General features: G+C 38.9%; 1 protein-coding gene and 1 long non-coding RNA gene across 3 annotated transcripts in view; one reads left to right on the top strand and one right to left on the bottom strand.

Annotated features, from left to right (window-relative positions):
- Window positions 1-19,664, bottom strand: part of LOC116048440 (ribosomal protein S6 kinase beta-2-like) — a 22,014-nt gene extending 2,350 nt beyond the window's left edge. For both annotated transcript variants that reach the window (XM_031297556.2, XM_031297557.2), the window contains exons 1-13: window positions 19,373-19,664; window positions 18,598-18,652; window positions 18,127-18,164; window positions 17,910-18,024; window positions 16,538-16,606; window positions 16,145-16,292; window positions 15,812-15,869; window positions 13,226-13,326; window positions 8,303-8,393; window positions 7,902-7,992; window positions 6,516-6,623; window positions 3,437-3,499; window positions 369-446 (exon numbers count right to left, since the gene is read on the bottom strand). In XM_031297556.2, coding sequence (XP_031153416.1) covers window positions 369-446; window positions 3,437-3,499; window positions 6,516-6,623; window positions 7,902-7,992; window positions 8,303-8,393; window positions 13,226-13,326; window positions 15,812-15,869; window positions 16,145-16,292; window positions 16,538-16,606; window positions 17,910-18,024; window positions 18,127-18,164; window positions 18,598-18,651 — 1,014 coding nt within the window. In that variant the 5' untranslated portion in view covers window position 18,652; window positions 19,373-19,664. The remainder of the gene's footprint in view (window positions 1-368; window positions 447-3,436; window positions 3,500-6,515; window positions 6,624-7,901; window positions 7,993-8,302; window positions 8,394-13,225; window positions 13,327-15,811; window positions 15,870-16,144; window positions 16,293-16,537; window positions 16,607-17,909; window positions 18,025-18,126; window positions 18,165-18,597; window positions 18,653-19,372) is intronic.
- LOC118494884 lies at window positions 11,133-25,724 on the top strand. The gene is made up of 3 exons (XR_004897091.1): window positions 11,133-11,145; window positions 25,534-25,542; window positions 25,595-25,724. It is a non-coding gene; the product is annotated as an uncharacterized LOC118494884 (long non-coding RNA).

Here is a 25,724-nt window from a genome sequence, read left to right as displayed (position 1 = left end):
AAAATTACTGTTTATTTAAATGGAGTCTGGTGGGTTTTGCAATGTCAATTTTTCTGTTTCATGATGAACAAAAAGTATCTTTTCCTTTAACAAAAAGGTCAACCTCTGTACATATATAACCACAGCACGTTTTATGGACATAAATTGACAGTGCGCATTTGGCCAATAACTTTACATTGCAGCTTGTTCTGCCTACTGCAGCGGTCTTGATTCATACTGGACCAATTTCTTTTTTTTGTGATTAACAATTTACCAATTTCAATGACCATCAGTCACTTAACACACAGAAACGAGGGACATAGGGTCCTGGTTGAAGGACCCTATTTGATAACATAATGGGCACAAAATGACAACTGATGTTAACCTACCAGTCGTGGCTTGTATGGCGGCTCCACTGCCTTGTTGAGCAGGTCAGTCCAATTGATATGCTTGAAGAACGGATGTTTCTGCAGTGGAACAAAAGGCCTCATTTATATTTATATTGTTTACAAGCTCTGGTTTTGCTTATAATTGGGCATCATTTCAATCATGTCACTGTCATTTCAATACTGTATATTGTACGTTATTTAACTGGCACTCAACACCTTGTCTGTCTTTCTCCACAGCCATTTATATCAGGCCAGTGCATCTATGTGAATTCTACATTGCTTTTATACTTAATGATAACCTCCACTGGTGAAGGTTGTTTTTAAATAACTAGAGCAAAGAATGATCGATTAGTTGTCAACTATTAATTAACTATATTATAATATAATTATATAATAATATAATATATATACTATATACTAATATAATAATTAATTATATATATTAATCGCCAACTACAATTAGTCCAGAATGCTGCTGCAAGACTCCTCACTGGCACCAAAAAGTATGACCACATAACTCCCATTTTAGCTGAGCTTCACTGGTTGCCAGTGAAATTCAGAATACATTTTAAAGTTTTACTTTTTGTTTTTAAAGCACTCTATGCTCAAGCCCCTCCGTATATTTCCGCTCTCCGGTCCACTTCCTCTGCCGCCAGGGCACTCAGGTCCACAACCCAACAACTCCTCGTCATCCCCCGGACACGCCTAAAAACCAGAGGGGACCGAGCCTTCTCTGTAGTAGAACCCAAACTCTGGAATTCCCTCCCACCCCATATCAAATCATGGAATACAATTGCTAGTTTTAAATCAAATCTGAAGACGCATTTTTACTCTCTTGCTTTTAACTCTAACTAACTTTTAAGATTCAGAACTATGAACTGAACTCTACTTTTTCTTATCCGTTTGTATTTAGAAACATTGTTCCATTGTTGTTTTATTCTATGTTACATTATTTAATTCTACCTTTGCCAAACTATACTCATGGTACCTTGCACAATTGATTATGTATCTTTAAGGCATACTGTTTCTGCCTTCCCTGCTCTACCTGTAAAGCACTTTGGGTCAACTGTTGTTCGTTTAAATGTGCTAGTTAAATAAAATGACTTGACTAACTATTTTGGTAATCTTTAGTCGGTTTGAGTCCTTTTTTTTAATGATGAAAAAGTTAAAATTCTCTGATTCCAGCATGTTAAATGTGAATATGTTCTAGTTTTCTTCTCTCCTCTGGGACAGTAAACTGAATATCTTTGAGTTGTGGACAGAACAAGACATTTGAGGACGTCATATTGGGCTTTTTGGGAAACACTGATCCACATTTTTCAGCATTTTCTGACATTTTATAGACTAAACAACTATTCCATTAATTGAGAAAATAATAGACAGATTAATTGACAATGAAAATAACTGTTATTTGCAGCATGTTATTTATAACATCTTCAATATATCTTAAGGTGTTTTTCCATTACATGGTACCAGCTCGACTCGCCTCGACTCTACTCACCTTTTTAGGTTTTCCGTTATGATAAAAAGTCCCTGGTACTAGCTGACAGGTACTTTTTTTAGTATCGCCTCCGTCAAGGTTGCAAGTAGGGCTGCAGCTATCGATTATTTTAGTAATCGAGTATTCTACCGATTATTCCATCGATTAATCGAGTAATCGGATAAGGAATACTTAGTAAGAAATACTTAGCAAACAGCAATAGTGAATATTTATTATTGCTGTGTACTAAAAAAAGGAAACCTGTCTTTTGTATATATACAAAATTGAAAAAGCAACATTTTTTATTGCCAAATTCCAAGTACATTTTTGGTGGCCCAAATGTTAATATTTTTCACCCCCTTCTTGCCTCTGGCTCTTTGCACTGGATATGCAAAAGAGCTGTTCACTAACCAGAGGGTAAATGTGACGGTACAAAGCTTACAGCAGGGCTATTCAACTACACTGTTCTGGGGGACACATTTTCAGAAGGCTAATACACAGTGAGGAGAAAGAATAAAGAATGCAGACATCACCGGCATGATGACGTCATTCACGTGCATATTAAGTAGCCATGCTGGGGGGAGGAGCCGGTTTGTCTCTGGCAGCAGCTAAGTTTCCAAAGATTAGTAGCAAACTAATAAACAGTTAGACTACAAACCGACAGCTCTCGTTTTAGCTTGTTAGTAAAAATATGGCTATTAGCAGAGTAGCATGCTGTAGGCTAGTTGTGTAAAACAGCACGGTGGACGAGAGCAGCAGACGGTAGTTAGCTACCTTGTGTCTGGTTTGCTCTGTGGAATGGATGAGTAGACTGGATGTTTTCTACAAAGATGATGTAGTAGCATGTTTGCAGCTTAAAATGATCCCAAACTTTCTGTCGTTTTCTCTCTTCCGTGCGGAAACACAGTGAGCCGTACAACCTTAATTACAGTGATTTAACGAAGCTTCGAGGCAAAGAATTTTGCTTCGAGGATTTTTTGTAATAGAATTATTCGAGTTATTTGATATAATCGTTTCAGCCCTAGTTCCAAGCGAGCTGAGGCGATACCAAAAGGGGACGTGAAAACCTGCAGACTACTGATTGGTCGGAGAGAATAGTCACTAATCACTGCATCATCATTGCTATAGTGACAGACGGGGGTGTCCTGAACAAACCCAACATTTTTAAATAGTTTAGCCAGCGGTGTTTGTTTTTTTGCTGCCTCCAGCTTCTTATGAAACTAAATATGTCTTCTGTCAAACAGCCACATGCCGAGAGTCAAAAACAACACACCTTCCACGTTCTGTGTGTGTCGCGTTAGGTCGCGGCAGTTTCCTGGCGGCGTCGCTATGACGACCAGCCACGCTCGCCTCATGCATGAGGCGGTACTAAATCTGCAATGGAAAAAGGAGGACGGGGCACCGCGGCCGAGTCGAGCCGAGCAGAGCCGGTACTAGCAGTAGATAAGCGCCATTAGGTGCCTTTACACATGGATCTGGTGTATTTTAGCTTGTCCAGTCATAGGGAACCCATGTTAAGACCAGGTAGAAAGCTAACATGGTCTATTGGAGAATGAGTGTGAGTGAAGAAGTTACTGCCGTTAGATACCTGGATTTCAGCACAATCCACCTTACTGGAGCCAAGTCTTTGGGCTGGATTCTTCTTCAACAGCTGAAAAAAAAAAAAAGAGTTGTGCATGTCACTATAAAGACTGATGATTGGGTGCTATAGCACCCACGTTTTGAAAATAATCACTCACTTGTTTGAATTTGCAGAATAAATCTATTTTCATAACATAGTTTCTAATGAGCAATCATACCAAGAAAATACCAAAATTAAAAAAGAGAGGGACAGATTAATGAATCTGTCACCACTGACTGTATTGCAATGAAAGTATCTAACTGTAACTGATTCTAATTCATATGGATCAACTTTATTTTTCATGTTAATGAATCCAATATTTGCTAGAATATTGGTGATACTCAAAACTAATATCATTAATATTCATATTCTATATGTCAAATTAAAGAGAAATAAATAGTTAACTGTCAAATGAAGTTACATTTCTCTGTGTATCTAAACTTTACGTGGCTTTTAATTTATTTTTTTATTTTTTTATTGTTTTGATTGATCTAAAATTCATATTTTGGTAAACAGCACACATCCACACTGCATTAAATATCAAAGAGGATCCCATTCCTCGTAGTGATTTTTCAGACTTACATTATATACCACCACTGACAGAATATAATTCATAATTCTCATAATTCGTAGCTTTCATATTGCTTTTGTTTTGTAATAGATTATCAAAACATGGCAACAAGCACATGTTTAGCTCCATAAAAAGGACAAACTCATTAATGGTGGTTATGAAAAATAAAAATAAATTTCAACCAGCATATCAAACACTGCCGGAGTGGTTTCATGGAGGGCGGAAGCCTGGCAGACAATGATAAATGATGCATAAATGCAAATAGATGAAATGATTCTATTCTGCACTAATTCACTCATCTGAGAAGAAATATAACTTGAAGGTTATTTTCATTAGCAAAAAAGGACACATTGCCATCTCCTCTGGATATTGCCAATGGGTAGGTCGCAATTATTACATAATCAGCTGTTAGTGATTATTTGAGCTTGGATTCCACAATCAACGAAATTTAAAGCCAATTAGTAAATTAGGTGCGTATTCATCCTCTGGGTAAATAAAGTGTCTCTGGTTCCAATGTCAGGAAAAAACATGTAAAACTAGAGCTTGGCTGTCTAGCTCTTACTGCTGCTGGAAAGGTTGTTCCGTTTCAGCTCATATGAGACTGAATTTGTTGCTTTTGAAGTAAGATGATGGCAGAAAGGTGCCGATAACGGGTCTCTTGATTTATAGTGAAGAGTCTCCCCTACAGGTGCAGCGGTGTGACTGACAGCTCTGGGGTACGTTATACTGGAGTCTGCGCTTTATTTTTAGGTAATTCACAGGAAAATGTTTTGATGGCAACATGGTGATATAAGAGTAGCTTTGGCCCTTTTAGGGTTGGGCATCGAGAACCGATTCCATTGGAATCGTTTGGAAAATTTGGATAGGAATCCAATGAACGGTTCCAAATATAATTTTACACTCGCAAGTTTTGCTTTCCGTAGCGCCCAGCCGGCCACCGTACTGCCAGGCTTTTGTTGTGTTGCCAGCGCCGCCATGGAGCACACAAAGCGGTGCTCAAAAGTGTGGCTTCATTTTACGTGAAAAAATCCCAAACCTACTGCTGCTAATGTTAAACTGCAGCATGAAACTTCATTCACATTAGCTAAATTAGAAAATGACAGCGGAGAAAGTGGAAGAGTGCCACAGAAAGGTTACAGCATATGTGATGTAGAGATGGTCCAATAACATTTTTTGCTTCCTGATACTGATTCTGATACCTGAACTTGCGTATCGGCCGATACCGAGTACTGATCCCATACCAGAGTGTCAAATATTTTATTATGTTTTAACAACTGTATAGATGTGATATGATTTCTATCTTTGTTGTCAGTCTGGCTCAGGTTAAACTCTTTGTCAAACTGCAGAATAAAAGAAAGTTCGGTGGCATTCATGTTTCACAGTCAGTTATAACGGAAAAAGAACATAAATAAACTACTTTAACGTAGATTTTCTTTAGGGCTTTATTACGTGGTATTGGATCGGTGCTTAAATTCCAGTACTTCCCGATACCGATACCAGCGTTTTAGGCAGTATCGGAGCCGATACTGATGGAACATCTCTAATGTGATGATATGCTCATTCTTCTAAACAAGAACTGTTTTAATGTGGAGAGTATACAAGTAGATGTTAATCATGTTACTCAAGATCAGGGTGTATGTCTTAGTATCAGAATTGTTAAAATCCAAACGATGCCCAACCCTAGTCCTTTCAGGAGTAGCTCAGTGTGTAGTAGGAGCAAGAGAGAGAGAGAGTGACAGTGGATGCACTCAGAGCAGAGACGACATTAGCATTAAAGTTGTACAGTAGTAGTAAATGTACAGTGTAACCCCAAGTGAGAAGTAACTTTGGCCCTAAAAGCAAAACAAAGTCTCCCCTGTGCCTCCCGCCCATGCTCTGGAAGCTGAAGCAGGTTACAGTACAGGAAACAGTTAACACAGGCTTTGTGTTTTCACATTTCATATTAACTTTTGAAAATAAAATCAAACCTTCTACATTAATTAAACTTTGTTTTCGTTACATTAGGTCGGCCTATGCAACATTTTTTGAAATTTTTTAGAAGCTATTTAAAATAAATCTATGTGCAGCAGAGAGAGAGGTGAAATATTGTTTCAGCAAACTATGTGAAGATTAACTGACACTTGTTTGCCAATGATAGCATCATTTCCATGAGCAGTTGTTGAAAATAAAAACATGGATTTAGGTCTAGTTGTAATGCCAAACACAATAGCACTGCTGTGTGGCATAAAGTTAACTGAAATAGACAATTAAATCGTTAATCACAATTATTTGTAAGACAACTAATCATCAACTAAACGATTGTACGATTGTGACAGCCCTATCTATGAGTGATAAAACAATGTACAAAATGTTTCTCTGCCAATATTACCTGAATTGAGAGAAAAGAACAAAAAAATGATGTAAATGTATCTAATTTGTGTCTGTGTGTGTGTGTGTGTGTGTGTGTGTGTGTGTGTGTGTGTGTGTTTTACAGACCTTCTTGATAAGGTCCCTGGCATCGATGGTCAGGTATGGGGGCAGATTGAGTTTACACTTCAAGATCTTATCGATGGTCTTCTTCCTGTTTCCAGCTGTGAATGGAGGCTGGAGGAGAATCACAGGAGGGAGTCAGTAGCTACTAAAGCAGATCACAACTACTGGTTTCCCTTATCTGTAATTAGGGATACAAATCAATCACAGCAGCAATAAACAGCATCAATAATAAAGCATTACTTAACATTTTACAGTAATATTAGGCTTGGGGCACAGCTAAATGTACCCACTGACAGTGTAATGCAAGAAATAAACCCTTGTATTAGCATTCTGAATTTGCTGGACTGGATATGACAGTCTGAATCCATCACTGGCAGACATGTACTGACCCTTTTAAAGTTTCTGTACTTGAGTTGTGTTAGTTTAAATTAATCATTTTGAAGTTCTTTCTTTCTGTTTTCTTACAGCTAGCCTCTTTCTCGCTCTGTGTGATAGGGTTAAACGTGCGGTATACTCGCCGTTCCTGACCTGTCGCGCACCAGTGTGACATCATAGCAGCGCCGTAACTATTTATACTCGTGCGTGGTGGTCGTTTATCTGTGTTTTAAGGCCCCAACGCCTCCTTCCAGGCAGCGCTGCCTGGAAGGCACTAGGATTAGGCAATGGTTAGGGTTAGGGTTAAGGTTAGGGTTAGGTGCCTTAAAGTCAACGGTCGCAGCGCTGCCTGGAAGGAGACGTTGGGGGCTTAAAACACCATTGAGCGTGGTGGTCACGACACTAATTGCAGTCTTCTCCTGAACAGAGGTGGCGCTAATGAGGAAAGGCTACAAACGCTGCTCTTTCTACGGACTAGAGGAAGAAGAAAAAGGTAAACAACGGCAGAACTGGCAGTAACCCAGTAAGTTTACAAGAGAGACTAGCAGTCACTCTGAGAGTCCTGGCATCACGTTGCCCTCAAACTCGTCCATGCTTCCTGTTTCCACGTTGTCGTGCGCCGCTGAAAAAAATAGAGTGGTGCACGACCTCTGGACGCACACTCAAAATCCTGGTGTGCCAGCGAGATCTACGTCATTTTGACATCACAATGACGCGCGACAGGTCGGGAACGGCGCCTGTAAAGAGGCCCTGAGGGGTGAAGACCTCAAGCTCCACCAGCTACTCCTTCACAATAAAGAGAAGCAGACTGGGGTGATGTGGGCACCCAGTACGTCTGCCTCCCTTTAGAGGCGTTATGGGCATGGGTCTGCTGGGAGAATTCCACCAAGTTCTTATTTCACAAATATCACTTTAAAAGCCAAAAACTTAAACTACAGTATTACAGTGCATCGCCATCTCCAGACACAGATTCCTCATAATTAATTACTATTCTTTCTCACAGTTCTAACTTACTGATCCGGTCATCATATCGTACATCAGGGCCCCGAGGCTCCACCAGTCTACTGATCTGTTGTGACCTGACCTGGTCAGGATCTCTGGGGCCCTGGTACAGAAAAAGATACACAGAGAAAGGACACACACACACACACACACACACACACACACACACACACACACACACACACACACAGAGTACAGAAAGTAAGTTAGTTAACAGGGTAAAACAATCTGTGTGTGATCGGGGCATTCAAAAAACATTGATTAAAACTGCAATTTCTAAACTTATGTATTAGAAATTGAATTATAAAACTTAGCATTATTGTTACAGAGTGTATACATTATGTTACAATATCGTGTATCCTATACACGTGTGTGTGTGTGTGTGTGTGTGTGTGTGTGTGTGTGTTACCCACATGTACTCTATGGTGCCACAGAAGGTGTGTGTAACAGATCCATCATGAATCGATTCCTTACAGAGGCCAAAGTCAGTTAGCTTGATGTGTCCTTCATAAAGAGAAAAAAAACATAACTATCACAGAATTGTTTTTTTCCTCAACGACGCAAAGGGGAACAGGATCATTAGCGCATTTCAGGGTCATGGTTCATCAAATTGAAATATTCAAAAGTATTTTAAAGAGTGATGAGATCAAAATACAAGGTCACACTTTAGAGTAAAAAAGAATCCTGGAAAAAAAAATGTCAAAGCTGCAGAGTTAATTTAAAGATTTTAAGAGCTATATTTTAATTTTAATAAATCTAGATATATTCCTATATGGAAACACTTAGGAGCGTGTTTTACTTATTTTTTAAATACACAAACTTCAAATCAATTATGATTCCAACATAAATTCAGCTACAAGGTCATTTTATTTAGGGACTGTTTGTTATTTATTTCAGGGGCCACCGGAGGAGTTTTGGGATCTTTAATCATAATAGACCTGACCCTCCCTTCACCAGTAGTACATTTTTCTATGACCATCCAAAATGATATGGAAAAAAAGCATGACCCTCCCCAACAATTTATTGATGCCTTCTGTACTGGTTTGCGCTTGGTAAAGATATACAGATAGCCATTGTTTTTTACAATCATGACATACATGACTTAACCTCTGCTTTCTCATCTTAAACATCACACTCCTCTGTTATGGTGTGGTGGCCATTTCAGTAGATTTACTCACTAACATAGTAAGTATGGAAACTAAATGCACACTTCCTGCATTACTTCAAATACTAAGTTACTCCTCTAGTAAACTAGTATTCACATGAAATAAAACAATAAAACATTGAGACCACTGGGTAATAACCCATATTGACAGCTGGCCCGCCCAATCAGAAATACAAATACAAATATAAGTTAAGTGTGTCAATCCTGACGTTTCACCCCGTTTCTATAGCATCAAATAACTAATAAAAAAAAAAAAAAAAAAAAAAAACAACACGTGAACAAACATCAGTATGATAAGAACTACCTTAAATGATCGAAACCGTGTACTTTGACTTTTTTTGTTTGGCCCATGTCCTATCCGCTACCATGGAGGGGGCGGGATTTATGACCAATACTGCAGCCAGCCACCAGGGGGCGATTGAGACGTTACGGCTTTACTTACGCGGGTCTATGCGTCTACCACTAATTATAATAGCCAAAAATGTCAGCACCCCCAACTAGTGCATGTGAGCCGAGTGGAGCGGTGAGAATTTCCAATTCTTGCTCACGGAGCTGTTCGTTCCACGAGCCCCCCACTTAGTCTCGCTTTGCCAGACCCTCCACACGCTGCGGAGCGGAGGAGGGTCTGGCTAGTCCACATAGCATTCTGGGATGGGAGAAAAATGTGCTCTGGTCTATTGGCATTTCTTTAAGCCAATCACATTCGTCATGGTCAATATAAACGTTGCGGACAGCGCTGACTTGGCTAATATCTTTAATTCTTTTTTTTTTCGTTTTGAAAGGACAGATTTTGAAGATATTTCCAAGCTGCGAGCGTCTCTGGTACCTCTCAATGACTTTGTGATAGCCCAGGAAAGTTATTCAAGAAGGTGAATACTCGCAAAGCTGCTGGCCCTGACTTTATCTGTGGACGCACCCTGAAGTACTGTACTGACCAGCTCAGTGGGGTGTTCACAACACTTTTCCAGATGTGTGCAGACTGTGGTCAGATACCAACGATATGGAAAACATCTACTATAATACCTGTTCCATCTCTTGTGATGAAAAATATTTAGAAAATTTTGAAAACATTTTTGTAGTGATGGCGAACTGAAGCTTTCTGAACCAGTGAAGCTTTCAATCCAATTGTATCGAAAAAAGGTTCAATACTCGAAGCTTCAGAACTCTACGAGGACATCTGGTGGTGAAGTTAAGGATAGCATTGTGTCACAAACTGTTTTACAGATATTATCCATGAATGTCTTTGAGTCGAAGATGAATACATTTTGAGTATGAATTCATGGATAAATAAATAATGACAAATAACTAAGCCTATTTGGGACCTTGCATAAATAAAAATGTAATTGCCTTCTCCACAAACAATAAAGTTAGGATTTTGGTTGTGAACTTGTCTTGTGTTTGTAAACAAATACATCAATTTGGGAGGGAAATGAATGAAGAACACATTGCACACACATTTCTGTGATTATATTGAGTACGTAGCCTAGAGCAACTCTCTACTCGCTATAAACTTACTTGCAATAAACTCTCTACTATAAAAACTCTACTGGCTATAATAATCGCTATAATAATCTCTCTATTAACTAACTTTCCTGACTCTGTTGACTCTTCTACTGCAACAACCCACAAAGGCGCACCCAGTACCGCTCAACTTTATTTTATTTATTTATTTATTTATTATTTATTTGTTGTTTATTTGAATAGGGACAGATTCCAAAAAACATAGATTATTACATAAAGAACAATCCGATGCCTGTATCACAGTGTTTATAGCCATGGCTAATTCGCAAAACCTGTCCCTAGAAGGGCTGTTAACAGTTAAAATAACAAAGGAGTCAAATTTATACAGTGAATACAATAAAATGTCCAGAAACCAGTTAGCAGCAGTAAAAGTGTAGTAAATAAACACATTCACTCGAACTCACACAGATGCACACCTCACATACACACAGCTATACATTTCATATGGCATGATCACACTGCTGCTGCTGTATGAACCATGCTTCTGATAGTAACTTTAAAGCTTTGAATTCAACTTCGAAGCAGTCACGTGGGTGTGTGTGAAACCAAGTTTCAGACGTCACTGGTCACGTGATAATCACAAAACCAATCAAGCTCCGATACAAAGCTTCATTCCAAATTGGTTCATTTCTTCGATACATGCCTCGAAGCAGGAGGTTCATGGGTAACATCACTACATTTTTGTCTCCCTCATTGATGGCAAACTCCATTACAGTATTCATTTTAGACAGAGTATATAAGCACCTTGAAAAACCCAAATCCCATGCCAGAATTTGATTTGCTGATTTTTCTTCAGCTTTTAAATAAGATGCAGCCTCATATTTTAATTGAGCGACTTGCCTCTTATTTCAACTTACCTGATCAGATCTTATTGTTGTTTTTAAACATTTTAACAGACAGAGTTCAGCAAGTTCTTGTGAATGGTCCCAGGTCAAACATTATCACCTCCAATACAGGCTCACCTCAGGGATGTGTACTTTCCCCCCTTGCTTTTCATGATGTACACAGACAGTTGTAGGACTTCTGAAGAGGCCAGCTACCATGTGAACATTTCTGATGACACTGTCCTACTGTGTCTTCTTTAGGGTTGGGTACCGAGACCCGGTGCTAATACGGCACCGGTGCCTTAACGATTGGTATCTACCGGACCGAATAGTAACGCGGATTTCGGTGCCTTATTTCGGTGCCTGCGATGCTCTCTGATGCTCCGAAGCGGACGTTACAGGCAACAGAAACATCGCCGCATGTCACGCTAGTTAACACTACACTCAACAGCAGCTAACATTAGCCTACCGTTAGCTAGCAGCTAGATTAAACAGGGTTAAAATGCTGACAGCTAAACGGTGTAAAGTGTGACAGCTGCCGTTGTTGGAAAATCAACACAGTTCACTTGAAACTGGTAGCCTCACGGTGCATTCAAAGTTATTGTAAAATACCCTTTTCCCATCTGGTGGTTGTTTTTGTCATTCAACAGCAATTTACTAGTGAAATACGTTATTGTTATAAGTTATTGTTATTACTATATTATTAAATCATTTCATTTTAACCATATGGCCTTAGCAATAAACAAGCCGTTCTTTAATGTCGTTGACTGTTGTTTAGTACCCTCCTTTTTTTTTTCTCTTTCTTAAAAAATATCGGTTCAGGCACCGTTTAGGCACAATAACAATACCCAACCCTAGTCTTCTTCAGGGGGCAGAATCAGGGCATTGCTGCACCTTATCAGCATTTGTTCAATGGTGTGATGACAACTACCTGGACCTCAGTGTTACAAAAACTAAATAGTTCATTATTGATTTTAGGAGGAATTGTCTCGAGCCTCATGCCAGCATCATCCATGGTGGAAATGTTAAAATCGTTGACTCATATAAATACCTGGGAACCATATTAGACTCTAATCTTAAATTTGATAAAAATACAGTCAATTGTCAACCGAGGACAACAAAGAATTCACTTGATGTGGAAGCTGAACTATTTTAATGTGTCTGAGAACATTTTACGTAGCTTTTATCATTCCTTTATTGGAAGTCTTTTAACTTTTTCATTGGTTTGCTGGTTTCATGGGTTGCCTGTGAAAAGCAGCAATAGCCTCATTAACATTGTAAAGATCTGCTCTAAGATCACTGGACTTCCGTTAGCAGACCTGAGCCCCCTCTGGAAGAGGTAGTCCAGAAAGCTAAGAGAATCATGGGTAATTCTGGCCATGTTCTTTATTGTAGCTTCTCTTTAATGTCATCAGGGCGGCGCTATCTTGCTCCCCCATGTAAAACCAACAGATACTTGAATTCCTTCATTCCTGTTGCCATTAGGCTCTAAAATGCTGCTGATGGCAGCAACCTGTAACATCCAGGGCTTGTAATTCTGGGGAAGCATAAAGCTTTGATTTATGTATTTATTACTTCACTTACGGTGGATTATGGTCGTATATTTATTTAATTTAGCTTTGATTTGGCAACCTGTGTGTGCTTTGCTGCTCATGCCTGCGTTACCTATTTGCTGACCTGCTGCTACTGACGTGTTGGTTGATTGAATGATTGCGATGGTGTTTATTCCGCTCCGTTTGTATTTTATGTGACTGGTTGACGGCAAAATTGAATTGCCCTTTAGGGATAAAATAAAGTTGTTTGAATTGAATTAAATTGAACATTACCTTGGTGATTAAGCATGATGTTTTCAGGTTTGAGGTCCCGGTAAATAATCCCGTTGGAGTGGAGGTGACCTAGAGCCAAAGTGATTTCTCCTAGATAGAAACTAAACACAGACATAAATGATTTACGTTAATGATTTGAGAGAGGTGGCCTAAACTGCTAAAGTAGGACTAACTAGGCATGAAACAATGTATCATTATCTTGCTTCAAGGGATACTTTGCAGATTTCAATCAATATCAGGGCCACACTATACCAGACCATTTCCAACAATATTTCCATAATAGCGCAAATATTCATTCTACAAACCCCAATTCCAATGAAGTTGGGACGTTGTATAAAACGTAAATAAAAACAGAATACAATCATTTGCAAATCCTTTTCAACCTATATTCAATTGAGTACACTACAAAGACAAGATATTTAATGTTCTAACTGATAAACTTTATTGTTTTTTTGCAAACATTCACTCATTTTGAATTTAATGCCTGCAACACATTCCAAAAAAGCTGGGACAGGGGCATGTTTACCACTGTTACATCACCTTTTCTTTTAACAAAAATCAATAAGCGTTTTGTAGTGGTTTTGTACTTTGTAGGTGGAATTCTTTTCCATTCTCGCTTGATGTACGACTTCAGTTACTCAAAAGTCTGGGGTCTCCGTTGTCGTATTTTGCGCTTTATAATGCGCCACACATTTTCAATCGGAGACAGGTCTGGACTGCAGGCAGGCCAGTCTAGTACCCGCACTCTTTTACTACGAAGCCACGCTGTTGTAACACATGCAGAATGTGGCTTAGCATTGTAACTGCAACTGAAATTAGCAGGGACGTCCCTGAAAAAGACCTTGCTTGGATGGCAGCATATGTTGCTCCAAAACCTGTATGTACCTTTCAGCATTAATGGTGCCTTCACAGATGTGCAAGTTACCCATGCCATGGGCACTAACATGGCATGCTAACTTCTGGGTGTTGATATATGGCTTTCGCTTTGCATGGTAAAGTTTTAACTCGCACTTGTAGATGTAGCGACGAACTGTGTTAACTTCCGAAGTGTTCCTGAGCCCACGTGGTAATATCCTTTAGATAACGATGTTGGTTTTTAATGCAGTGCCGCCTGAGGGATCCAAAGTCACGGGCGTTCAATGTTGGTTTTCAGCCTTGTTGTTTACGTGCAGAGATTTCTCCCGTTTTTCTGAATCTTTTGATGATATTATGGACTGTAGATGATGAAATCCCTAAATTCTTTGCAATTGTACGTTGAGAAACGTTCTTAAACTGTTGGACTATTTTCTCACGCAGTTGTTCACAAAGTGGTGAACCTCGCCCCATTCTTGCTAGTGAACGACTGAGCCTTTTGGGGATGCTCCTTTTTTACCCAATCATGACCAATTAACCTGTTCACCTGTGGAATGTTCCAAACAGGTGTTTTTTTAGCATTCCTCAACTTTCCCAGTCTGTTTTGGAACGTGTTGCAGGCATCAAATTCAAAATGAGTGAATGTTTGCAAACAAACAATAAAGTTTATCAGTTAGAACATTAAATATCTTGTCTTTGTAGTGTACTCAATTGAATATAGGTTGAAAATGATTTGCAAATCATTGTATTGTTTTTATTTACGTTTTACACAACGTCCCAACTTCATTGGAATTGGGGTTTGTATGTCAACGAGACAAACAAGCGTGCTGTACCTTCCTCCTCCTCGTACCACTCTGGTGGTACGAGGAGGAGGAAGGTACAGGGCAGCACTAGATAAAATACAGAGGTGTTTTACAAAGGAACAAATACCTACACCTGACATGCAGCTCATCCTCCCTACCTGTATACAAAAAAAACTAAAAGAAAAATTGTATTCAGTGGATATCTAGCTTCCTGACTGGCAACTATTGAAATGATTTACCAGCTTTTTGAACTCTTCTTCAGCTTTTATTATCCAAATCTCCTGCCTTTTTCTGTAATCATAAGTCTTGCTATTTCATTCCTTTATTGTCATCATTTTGTTATTTTCACCAAATTGAGTTTAAGCCTGTAACTCTGCAATTATTTTTGTTATTCTATTATCACCATATTGAGTTTATTATTATTTATAGTCCTATTTTTTATTGTAAATTACGTTCTAGTGACGTGGTGAGGTTACACTATAAGCCCCCCACGGGTTTCTGACCTCTCCAGCACACACTCTTTCTATGTGAAAGACATAAGTTGTGATTTATGTTGTTTTTTTGTTTTGTTTGTTTTTTTATGAATGTGTGCAAATCAATAAATAAACAAACAAACAAACAAACAAACCAGCTCTGGGTCAGGTTTGTGAAATCTACCGGATGACGCAAAACGTGTCATGGAGGTCTGCTGAGATCTGCTGGATTCAGCAGACATTGCGGCTCCGAGCTGCGTGCACTGGTCCCACAAAGGGAAGGCACACATTGTTCATCTAAACACACTGCTCACACTGTTATGGCACAGAGCTGGATTGAAATCAGCTAAATAAAATTAATTATTAATTAATTAATTAATTAAAAAAACGCTAATTTGCAGCATTTGCTGGTTTCCCAGATTGTGTGCAAGCATTTACCCAGGGGTATGTGTACTTACCAAGCAGTGTCCTCCATGAAGATGCCTTCCTTCTCCAGCTGCATGAACAGCTCCCCTCCTGGTGATAAACAACAGTACAGATGGGTTAGTGGAATTAGAGAATCTTCTTCCAATCCATCATTCCTCTTTTTCTCCCTCCACCTCTTCCCTTTCTATACCTTCAAACAACCGTATGGCTATAAATGCTAAAAATGAAGGTATATACAAATATTTGACCGGAGAAAACCTAAGAATATACCGCAAACCCAGACGGAGTACTGAAGGGAAATGAAAATTGAGCGGAAGTACGTAGGAGGGCGGAGCCAGGCTACTCTCCCAGTGCCTCTGTCTTACCACTCAGACACTCCAGTATGAGGTAGAGTTTCCCCCCAGTCTGGAAGGCGTAGAGCAGATCCACGATGAATGGGTGTCTCACCGTCTCCAGGATCTCCCGCTCTGCTCGTGTATGGGCCGTGTCTTTAGCATTACACACTATCTTTGCCTAAAGACAAATGAACAAGACTAGTGAGCACAGTACAGCATTGAAAAAGGCAAAGGACGGGAAATATAAAGAGCAGGACCAGTAAAGAAAGGAGGACAAATAGAAGGAAGGGAAGAGAATGAGAGGCAGATAAAGCATGGTGTGCAGAGAAAAGCATGAAGAAAACATGGAAAGAGAGCAACTTCATGTTCTGTTTATCCTACATTTTGTGTCTAAGGAGGGAACTGTGGACTGAGACAAAGTACCTTTTTCAGGACCTTCATGGCAAATATGTTGCCCATCTGAGCACCCTGAACCTTCCTCACCTGGAAAACCTGAAAAAAGACATTTTGTTACCAGGCGTGACAGCAACGGGTGTGTGTGTGTGTGTGTGTGTGTGTGTGTGTGTGTGTGTGTGTGTGTGTGATCCTGGCAGACAGCTAGAGTAGTGGGAACTACCGCAGAAGTGGATTTGAATACTTTGAGACTGTTTGTTGCCGCAATAGGATCACAAACGTGCAACATGCAGTCAAACAACTTTAGCAGGGGAGTAGAAAGTTGGGAAAGGGCCTTGGCCCTCCCACTTTACACCCCATGACCCGATAATTGTGCAAGATGCAGTCACAAAACTTTACTTTACAGAGTTTGAAAATGGGCGGGATCTGAGCAAGGGAGCCAGAAGTAGGGGGAAGGAAGTAAAGAAGGGGCCATTGGCCTCCCCACACTTTACGACACTGGCACGACTTGGCGTCCCATCCCATCACAAGATGGTTTCTAGTTTTAATATGAATATCAAATCAATCAATTAATTTCATTTATTACATGTAATCATGCAGTGCAGTAATGGTACGGTACGGCAAGTTAAAGTAAAAAATGGAAACAGTACACAAATTAGAAGATCTGCGGTTTGATCCCGGCTCATCTAGTCTGCTAGCCTAGAAATCTAGACCACCCTAGCACGAAAACGGCTTTGCGACTCTGGAAGACTTGGAGTTAAGCTTTTCTTTGAGAAAAGAACAAAGAACGGCACTGAAGTCATTCTTAAAAAAGAAAGATGTGTTCAGAGTTTTGCCAACCAGATACCTTCTTTGTTGCTCTGCCTGGTTGTAGCGCTATCCTATTGCGTGCAGAGGGAATTTAAAAGACAACCGTTTATCCCGCCCCTCGGATTGAGCCCTGTTAATGGTGAGTTCCCAGACCCAACATCTGGATGTGGGTCTGGCTTGTCAGGCTACTAGTCTGCATGTTGAAGTGTCCATGGGCAAGATGCTGAACCTCAAGTTGCTCCCAAAGGCTGTGCCATCGATGTGCATGTTAATGATTCAATTATTAAATCATGATGAGCAGATTGGCACCTTGCATGGCAGCCTTTACCATCAGTGGTTGTATGTAGCATGTCACTTTGAGTGGTTGGAAAACTAGAAAGGCGCTATTTACCATAAAAAGTAACTAAGATTACGACTGTGCTGAAAGAGATATTTTATGTAGTGTTGAAACAATTGTGAATGAAACAATGATTGAATGACTGTTTTGGAATTACTTTTAGTAGTAAGAGTAGTTATGAATAAAGATGTCACCTTAAAAAAGGTGTCAAATGTGTACACCAGTGTGCACACCACGGTGCTCAATCACACTCACCTTGCCATAGGCTCCTTTTCCCAGCACAGTAAGAAGCTCAAAACAGTCAGGTCCAACTCTCTCACTGTCTCTGTTGACACTTTCACTGGTCAACTCCACCTCCTCTGTTTGCACACTGGGATAGCATGACACAGAAAAGTAGCAGTATTGGTTATAAAAACATTTGTACTATATCAGTATCCATTTTTTTTAGATTTATATTTAAATATAAACTTACTTCTCTGGTTCTGTCACAGTGAAGTCACAGACATCATCCTACAGATGGGAAACCGCAAGATAATGAGTTTGAACAATGTTAGAAAAGTAAGTCCATTTCGTTCATAAAGGGATACTCGTTAAGGGTTATAATGCAGCTCTGTGTCATCTTTGAGTGGACACTGTGTTTAGATAAACTGTGTTTGGCTTCCCTCCCTACACAAATTGCCCACACTGTTATGACACAGAGCTGGATTTAACTCAGCAAAATATCTTACATTTTTGTAGACCGTAGCCAAATGTTCCTTAAAACACAGGGATGTATTTCACGTAGGACTAATGTGTTTGTGGCAACGTACCCAAGCTTGACTTTTATTAACATGTGTACATTGTGCACAGAGACAAGTATTATGCAGTCAAAAAAATTTCTAAAGCAGAAACAACCTATGACCTGTGTATTTCAGGTAACTGATCATGACTGGGGGATACAGACCTCTGTATCACTGATGTCCTCAGTCTCCAAGTCTATGTCGAACACTCCTGCCATCCTGAAACAGAGATTGTAAAGTCAAACAGTCTGTTTCATTCAACCACAGGCTCATTAACACGTAACCAATCAGGAATGTAGCATTTCTTGTATCTTATTATTGTATCATGCTGATCAAGGACAATTTAGTCTTTCCTATTTTACCACCTAAGATTTTTTTCTAAGGATCTACTGAAGTTATATGACCACAAACAAACAACTGACCCAGTGATCCAAGACATGTTGAAACACAATCTGCTGGTTGTGTTTTTAGTTAAATATGTGGGTACCCAAAACATAACGATAGCCTAGCCTCTCCACCAAACAGTTGTCCTGTAAACATGACACAGCTAACGTTAAACCTTTGAGGTTAAAACAGACATTGACAACCGTGTCTCTGTCTGTGTGTTATTTATCTCAGGTTACACAAGTTAAATACGTCTCATAACCAAATCCTAAACTAGCTAGCGTTAGCTGAACTTTTCACAATCGCATGCTGCTAGCTAATCAGATGGTTACCAAAACAACACGTTAGTGTAACAAATGTTTCATCAGACTGCTTTAAGTTTTCACCCACAATTAGACTGAGCGTTTTATAAGGTCACTTCTTTTTCCTGTAAAATCCCCCAACTGTTTAAAACTGGCTGAAAACAGTAAATGTGAGCAAACATCACGTTGACAGCTGTTTTGACAGGTAGCGCGCTAACAACCATGCTAACGTTAATGCTAGCAAGAGTTTCACCTGTGAACGCTACTTCATCCGGGGGTTCCTTATCTCAGTACGCAGCAAAATAATTTAAAAACCAAAGCAGTTTCTATACACAAACAGCTGCGACCGCCATTACTTTTGTTATACTTTTGTCAACTAACCAGCACCAACGCACGAAACTATTTAGGTTCCCTTCATTCTTCTAGCTAACCCTTGTAGCACATAGACTGTAGTCTATGGCCCAGAGATGTTCCGAGTTGACACCATAGACTGTGGTTGACGCTTGTTGTCGCTGAGAGCACCGAGCAGACCTGTAACCTACTACGTCATCTTCTTCTTTTTCTTCTGTGTATTTTAACGGCGGTTTGCATCCATTGCGTTGCACTACCGCCAACTCCTGGTGTCACAGTTCACCTACAGTTGCCAGATCCACATTCCAGTATGTTTCCCAATCCAGTTCCCCTCAATCCTCCTCTTCTCATTCCCTCCATCATCATCTTTCTCTCTAACATATATCCCGCAAGGGGAAATTACATTGTTTTCACTCTTTTGTTATTACACACATTACACCAGGCCTGAATTACACACACATGCTCAGTATAGTTACTGAGGTCCATTAGTGCATGTATATGCAGGTACATATGCACTAATGGAGAGATGTCAGATGAGCTGGAAGGCGCCCCGAGCAGTTGGGGGTTTGGCCTTGCTCAAGAGCACCTTGGCAGTGCCCAGGAGGTGAACTGGCACCTCTCCAGCTACCAGTCCACCACCACTGTCACAACCCTATTACACAATCCTGTTGGATGTTTCCCCATGATGAAAAGCGTAATATTTAAATAAGTATGCCCAATTCTCAGTGTGGTGATGACTGTCTCCTCTTTCCTATTTCCTCCTCCTCTCCTTACATTACCAACACTATTTTGGATGTTATACACAATAAATGGCTTCCCTTTCATTTTGCTTTGTTCTGATAATATGATAACTGTGTCTATGTTTCCCCTCCTCACTGCTTGCTTGGCTAGCTTGTCCACCCTCTCATAACCCAAACAGCCTATGTGAGCAGGAACCCACATACATACAATATTAATACCTTGTCTTCTTATTCCTGCATGTGCTGTCATGATTTCAGAGAGTAAATCTGTCGACTAGATGTTCCTGATCTTAGACTGTACAGGGCAGATAGAGAGTCCCTACAGACTAGGGCCTTCTTTGGTCTATATTCTCCCATCCATTCCAGAGCCATCAATATAGCATATAGCTCCACTGTAAATCACTTAACAAATATGATGTTCTTCTACAAACTTCCCCTCTGTAACTCGGGACTACAATAGCAGATCCAGTGTTTCCTGTTTCTGGATCCTTTGATCGATCTGTGAAGATTTGCATATATTCCTTATATTTCATTTCTTCATATTCATAAAATTCACTCACCAGATCTACTCTCTTACCTCGCTTTGATTTTAATTAATTCCACATCCACTATCATATCCTCTATCATCCACACAGGCACCACAGGCCATATTACAGTTTGAGCAAACTGTCTCTTGCCACTGCATGCCCCACCCAACCAAAGCTCAATTTCTGTGCTCTCTCTCTCTCTCTCTCTCTCTCTCTCTCTCTCTCTCTCTGTCTCTCTCTCTCTGTGTCTCTCTCTCTCTCTCTCTCTCTCTCTCTCTCTCTCTCTCTCTCTCTCTCTCTCTCAGCAGTTCTGTAGTACACTTTTTGCTGGATGAGCCTCTTCATGTCCCCTCAAATTTATCCAGTAATTTGCTCTCAGTTGACGTTGACCGAGCTCTAATGGCATTTCTCCTGCCTCAACTTGCAAGGTGCACACTGGTGATGTTCTAACTGCCCCCAGACACACACTCAAAGCCAGAGCCTGAATCCTTTCCAGGCCCGCAAGCACAGATTTGGCAGCTGACCTATATACTACACTTGCATAGTCCAGCCTTGACCTAATTAGAGCTACATATATATATATATATATCTCATTGCTTCAAAGTCAGCTCCCCCCTGCAAGACATCTCATGACATTGATCACTTTTTTACATTTATTTTCCACCTGTCTCACATGTTCTCTCCATGTTAATTCAAGGTCAAAATATATTCCCAAAAAACGGAAACTATCTACTCTCTCAAGTTTACTTCCATACAATTTAACCTCATTATCTTCTCTAATTCTCTTTTTTGTAAAAAGCATGAACTTTGTTTTCTCCACTGAGAACTTAAATCCCCATTTAATGCCCCATTCCTCCACCTGTCCAACTCCTTCCTGTATTTGTTGACTACATGCCCCACATTTCTCCCTCTTTTCCACATGGCCCCATCATCAGCAAACAGAGATCTTCCTATACCCTCTGGTATATTTGTAAAAATATCATTTATCACTAGAAAATGCATTTCCTGCGGAAAATGCGTGGGAATGCTGAATAGCTGAATTGCTAAAGCTAAACTGGTTGAATAGTTTAAATCAGTAAGAAGAAGTTGAAGTAGTGAGAATAGTTGAAAAAGTGGAAATCGTTTTAATACGTATGAATTTCATTAAAAAGTTAAAAGCTTATGCTAAACTGAACTGTTGGCTTCAAAAGTTGAATAATGACAAAAGACGTAGAACATTGTGAGGTCTGAGTATATTTTCTAACTGATAATCACTCACAAATGCAGAAATATGAAACAAATAGTACGAAAAATCTTAAAGCTTAAATGCACTACACGCTAAAAAAATCAGGAAAATTGTTAGAGTTGGAAGCTGAACTGCATTACCCAAGTGAAGAGCTAAAATACATTGTTAGAAAAGCTTGAAGCTGAACTGTAATACTGTCAAAGATGAAAGTTGAAATGAATTACCTAAGAAGAAATACTTTGTATTATTATCAGACACTGCATAGAACGAAAAAGCATCAATCTAGCTGATATGAGATGTGAAATATATTAGGTAAAAAGAATGGGGCTGAACAAAAGGAAAGAGAGGACAGAGAGAAGGAGAGAAGAGAGGAGAGAAAGAGAGGAGAGCCAAAATAAAACATGAATAGCTGAATTGCTAAAGCTAAACTGTTTGAATAGCTTAAATCCGTAAGAATAAGTTGAAGTAGTGAGAATAATTGAAAAAAAGTGAAATAACATCTCAATCAGGGACATATTGACTGATGTATCACAGCTGGATTCAAACCTTGATCTCCCACACCAAAGACATACACAATATCCACTACACTATCATCTGTATAGTTGAAAATGTTCCTTTAGCACTTATAAAGCCTGTCTTTGATCATTGATCACCACACCAGCTAATGCTAATGAGTGAGAGACAGTGTGAGAGAACAGTAGGTTCTTTATTTAGAACTGTAGGTGAAAGTATGGAGGGGCTGAAAATGTTGGGAGCGGAAGAAAATTTGAAGGATTTGAAGCATGATCTCATTGACTTCAATGTTTAAAAAAAGTGTTAAAAAGCTTAATATTTTAAAAAGTATAAATAATAGAAAAAAAGTTGAAGAAGTCCCATCATTAGCTGAAAGAGCTGAACATTTTAAAAGTTGAATGGTTTTAATAGCTCAACGTATGCAGAAGTTACAGAGAGCCAAAAAACGTACGGAAGAGGGAATACAATTAAAAAAAAGAGAGACAGAGAGACAGAGACAGTCAGACAGAAGTGGAACACTAAAGATGTAGACTAATGTTCATATTACTGCCTGTAGTATTCAAGTTGACTGTCTGTGAAAGGGTTGTCATGGCTACCAATGACCTGTGACCATGTGAAAACACCCTTTGAAGTCTGTGATGAGATCTCTTTGATCTTTAATCAGGTTAACGACCGTGTCACCTGCTGAAACTGTCAGCTGTGCCCCACTGGAGCTATTCAAAGACACAGAGCAAGCTCTCAAATAAAGCCTCAGACTGCTAAAATGATAAGGGCTATCGGTGAAATGATGTAATCGTGACCACCACAAGACCTTTGTGAACGTATTCATGTAAAATTTATGTTGATAAACTTAAAAATGTGGGCATATCAGCGATTTAAAAAAGTGGTTCGCTCTGCGTTTCGCTCAGAAATGTGGAGACATGTTAAACAGGGCAGTGGATGGAGGCAGATGTGGAACTCTTGTCATTTGGAAGCTCATCGAGCCAAAGTATAAGGCATATCGCATAACTGAGCACATTGGCTGAAACTAGACAAAAATACCTACGTTTTGATGTATAAATTGTGTATGACAAGTAGATATTGTGGGCGTGAGAGCAATTTATAGAGAGGGGACAAAGATATTTTTTTGAACGTTCTGTGCTCTGGCGATGACATCATCCACTCTAGGACACGCAATACACACTCACTAGAAACACAGAAAAATCCTGAAATGATCACTAAACTTAAACAGCTTTTTCACAAAAACTGTAAAACATATCAAACTTAAAAGATATAGCCTGATAGCTGAATATTTTGTGAACATTTTAAAGTTTGTTTGGCGTCTGTAGGTGAAAGTATGAAGGAGCTGAAAATTTTGGGAGCAGAAGAAGATTTGAAGGATTTGAAGCATGCTCTCATTGACTTCAATGTAAAAAAAAAAGTCATAAAAAGCTGAATATTTTAAAAAGTATAAATAGTAGAAAAAAAGTTGAAGAAGTCCCATCATTAGCTGAAAGAGCTGAACATTTTAAAAGTTGAATGGTTTTAATAGCTGAAAGTATGCAGAAGTTACCGAGAGCCAAAAAACGTACGGAATAAGCAGAAGAATAAACTAGAAAATGCATTTCCTGCGGAAAATGCGTGGGAATGCTGAATAGCTAAAACTAAACTGGATGAATAGCTTAAATCTATAAGAAGAAGTTGAAGAAGTGAGAATAGTTGAAAAACTGGAAATCGTTTTAATAAGTATGAATTTCATTAAAAAGTTAAAAGCTTATGCTAAACTGAACTGTTGGCTTTAAAAGTTGAATAATGACAAAAGATGTAGAACATTGTAAGGTTTGAGTAGATTTTCTAACTGATAATGACTTACAAATGCAGAAATATGAAACAAATAGTACGACAACTCTTAAAGCTCAAATGCATTGCACTGCACTGCACTGCTGAAAAATCTGGAAAATTGTCAAGTGAAGAGCTAAAATACATTGTTAGAAAAGCTGGAAGCTGAATTGTAATACTGTCAAAGATGAAAGTTGAAATGAATTTCCTGAAAAGGCTGAAAGAAGAAATACTTTGTATTATTATCAGACATATACACTGCATAGAACGAAAAAGCATCAATCTAGCTGAGATGAGATGTGAAATATATTGCCTGAAAAGACAGGGGGCTGAACAACTTTGCATTGAAATTGAAAAATGAAATACATTAATGACAAGCATGTTCAAAACACATAGTATACGATGATATTAAGGCATCGAAATTGCCTAAATGTGGATTGTTAGTTTATATGTGATCTGAAGTTTACTGAAACAATGTTAGTCTGAGGTGTTTATAGTAATTTTTATATTGCGTAATAATGTTGGAGTTTGGCCATCAAACACTATGTTCTGCTTTACAATTAACAACAGTCCTGACATATACATGAAAACATTGGCATGATCTGGAAAATGGTAAGGTAATGAAATGGTGTGTGGATCTTTGTAAGATATCGTGAAACAGATCATTGGTCTCACTGTTTGAACAAGTAAGGTGCAGATAGGTGACCTGGTTACAAATATATTTTAATTTTATTCAATTATATTACTGCTTTGAGTAAAAAATGTTGTAGTAATTAACAACATAAGTATCATCAACATTAGTATCATCAACATTAGTATCTTCCAAAATCAACAGTACAAATAAAAACAAGCGTGATACGATGTTCATACAGAAATATTAATCACAATGTTTAAAAAAAGAAAATAGTTGGGTAAGCAGCATTACAGCAAAACATATATGATTGTTAAAATACATATTGTAAATACATATCAATACATACAAAATAAGAATATAGAGTTCTTAATATTCTCAGTATGCACATGTATACAGTAGCATGGTAGGACCGTCATACCGGCAATTTCAAAAATGTGTCTATGCATGTTTAAGTGTGTAGGGATGACTATTGAATTGAATTTAGAATGACCTAAGTTATATTTTAATTAAATGAACATCATTGAAATGAGCTAAAATGAATTTAAAAGAAAATTAGAAATGTAAAAAAGATCCAACACCATGGGGACACATTGGCCAACCAGAAAGAAACTTACTGTTTCCAAAAACAAAATACCAAAGAAAAAAACTTGCAAATTCCCTCTAACAGTCTGTAATTTATTTATTTATCTGGGACAGTGCACATTAATGAACAATCTAACATTTCTGTACAGACTGTAAATGAGCCAGGTTATAGCATAAATGCTAATTTTCACCTGTAGTCCCGAGTCAGGAAAACA

This window comes from Sander lucioperca, chromosome 4 (assembly GCF_008315115.2).
Source record: "Sander lucioperca isolate FBNREF2018 chromosome 4, SLUC_FBN_1.2, whole genome shotgun sequence".
Taxonomy (NCBI): Eukaryota; Metazoa; Chordata; class Actinopteri; order Perciformes; family Percidae; genus Sander; species Sander lucioperca.
This window is presented reverse-complemented; position numbering and strand designations above follow the sequence as displayed.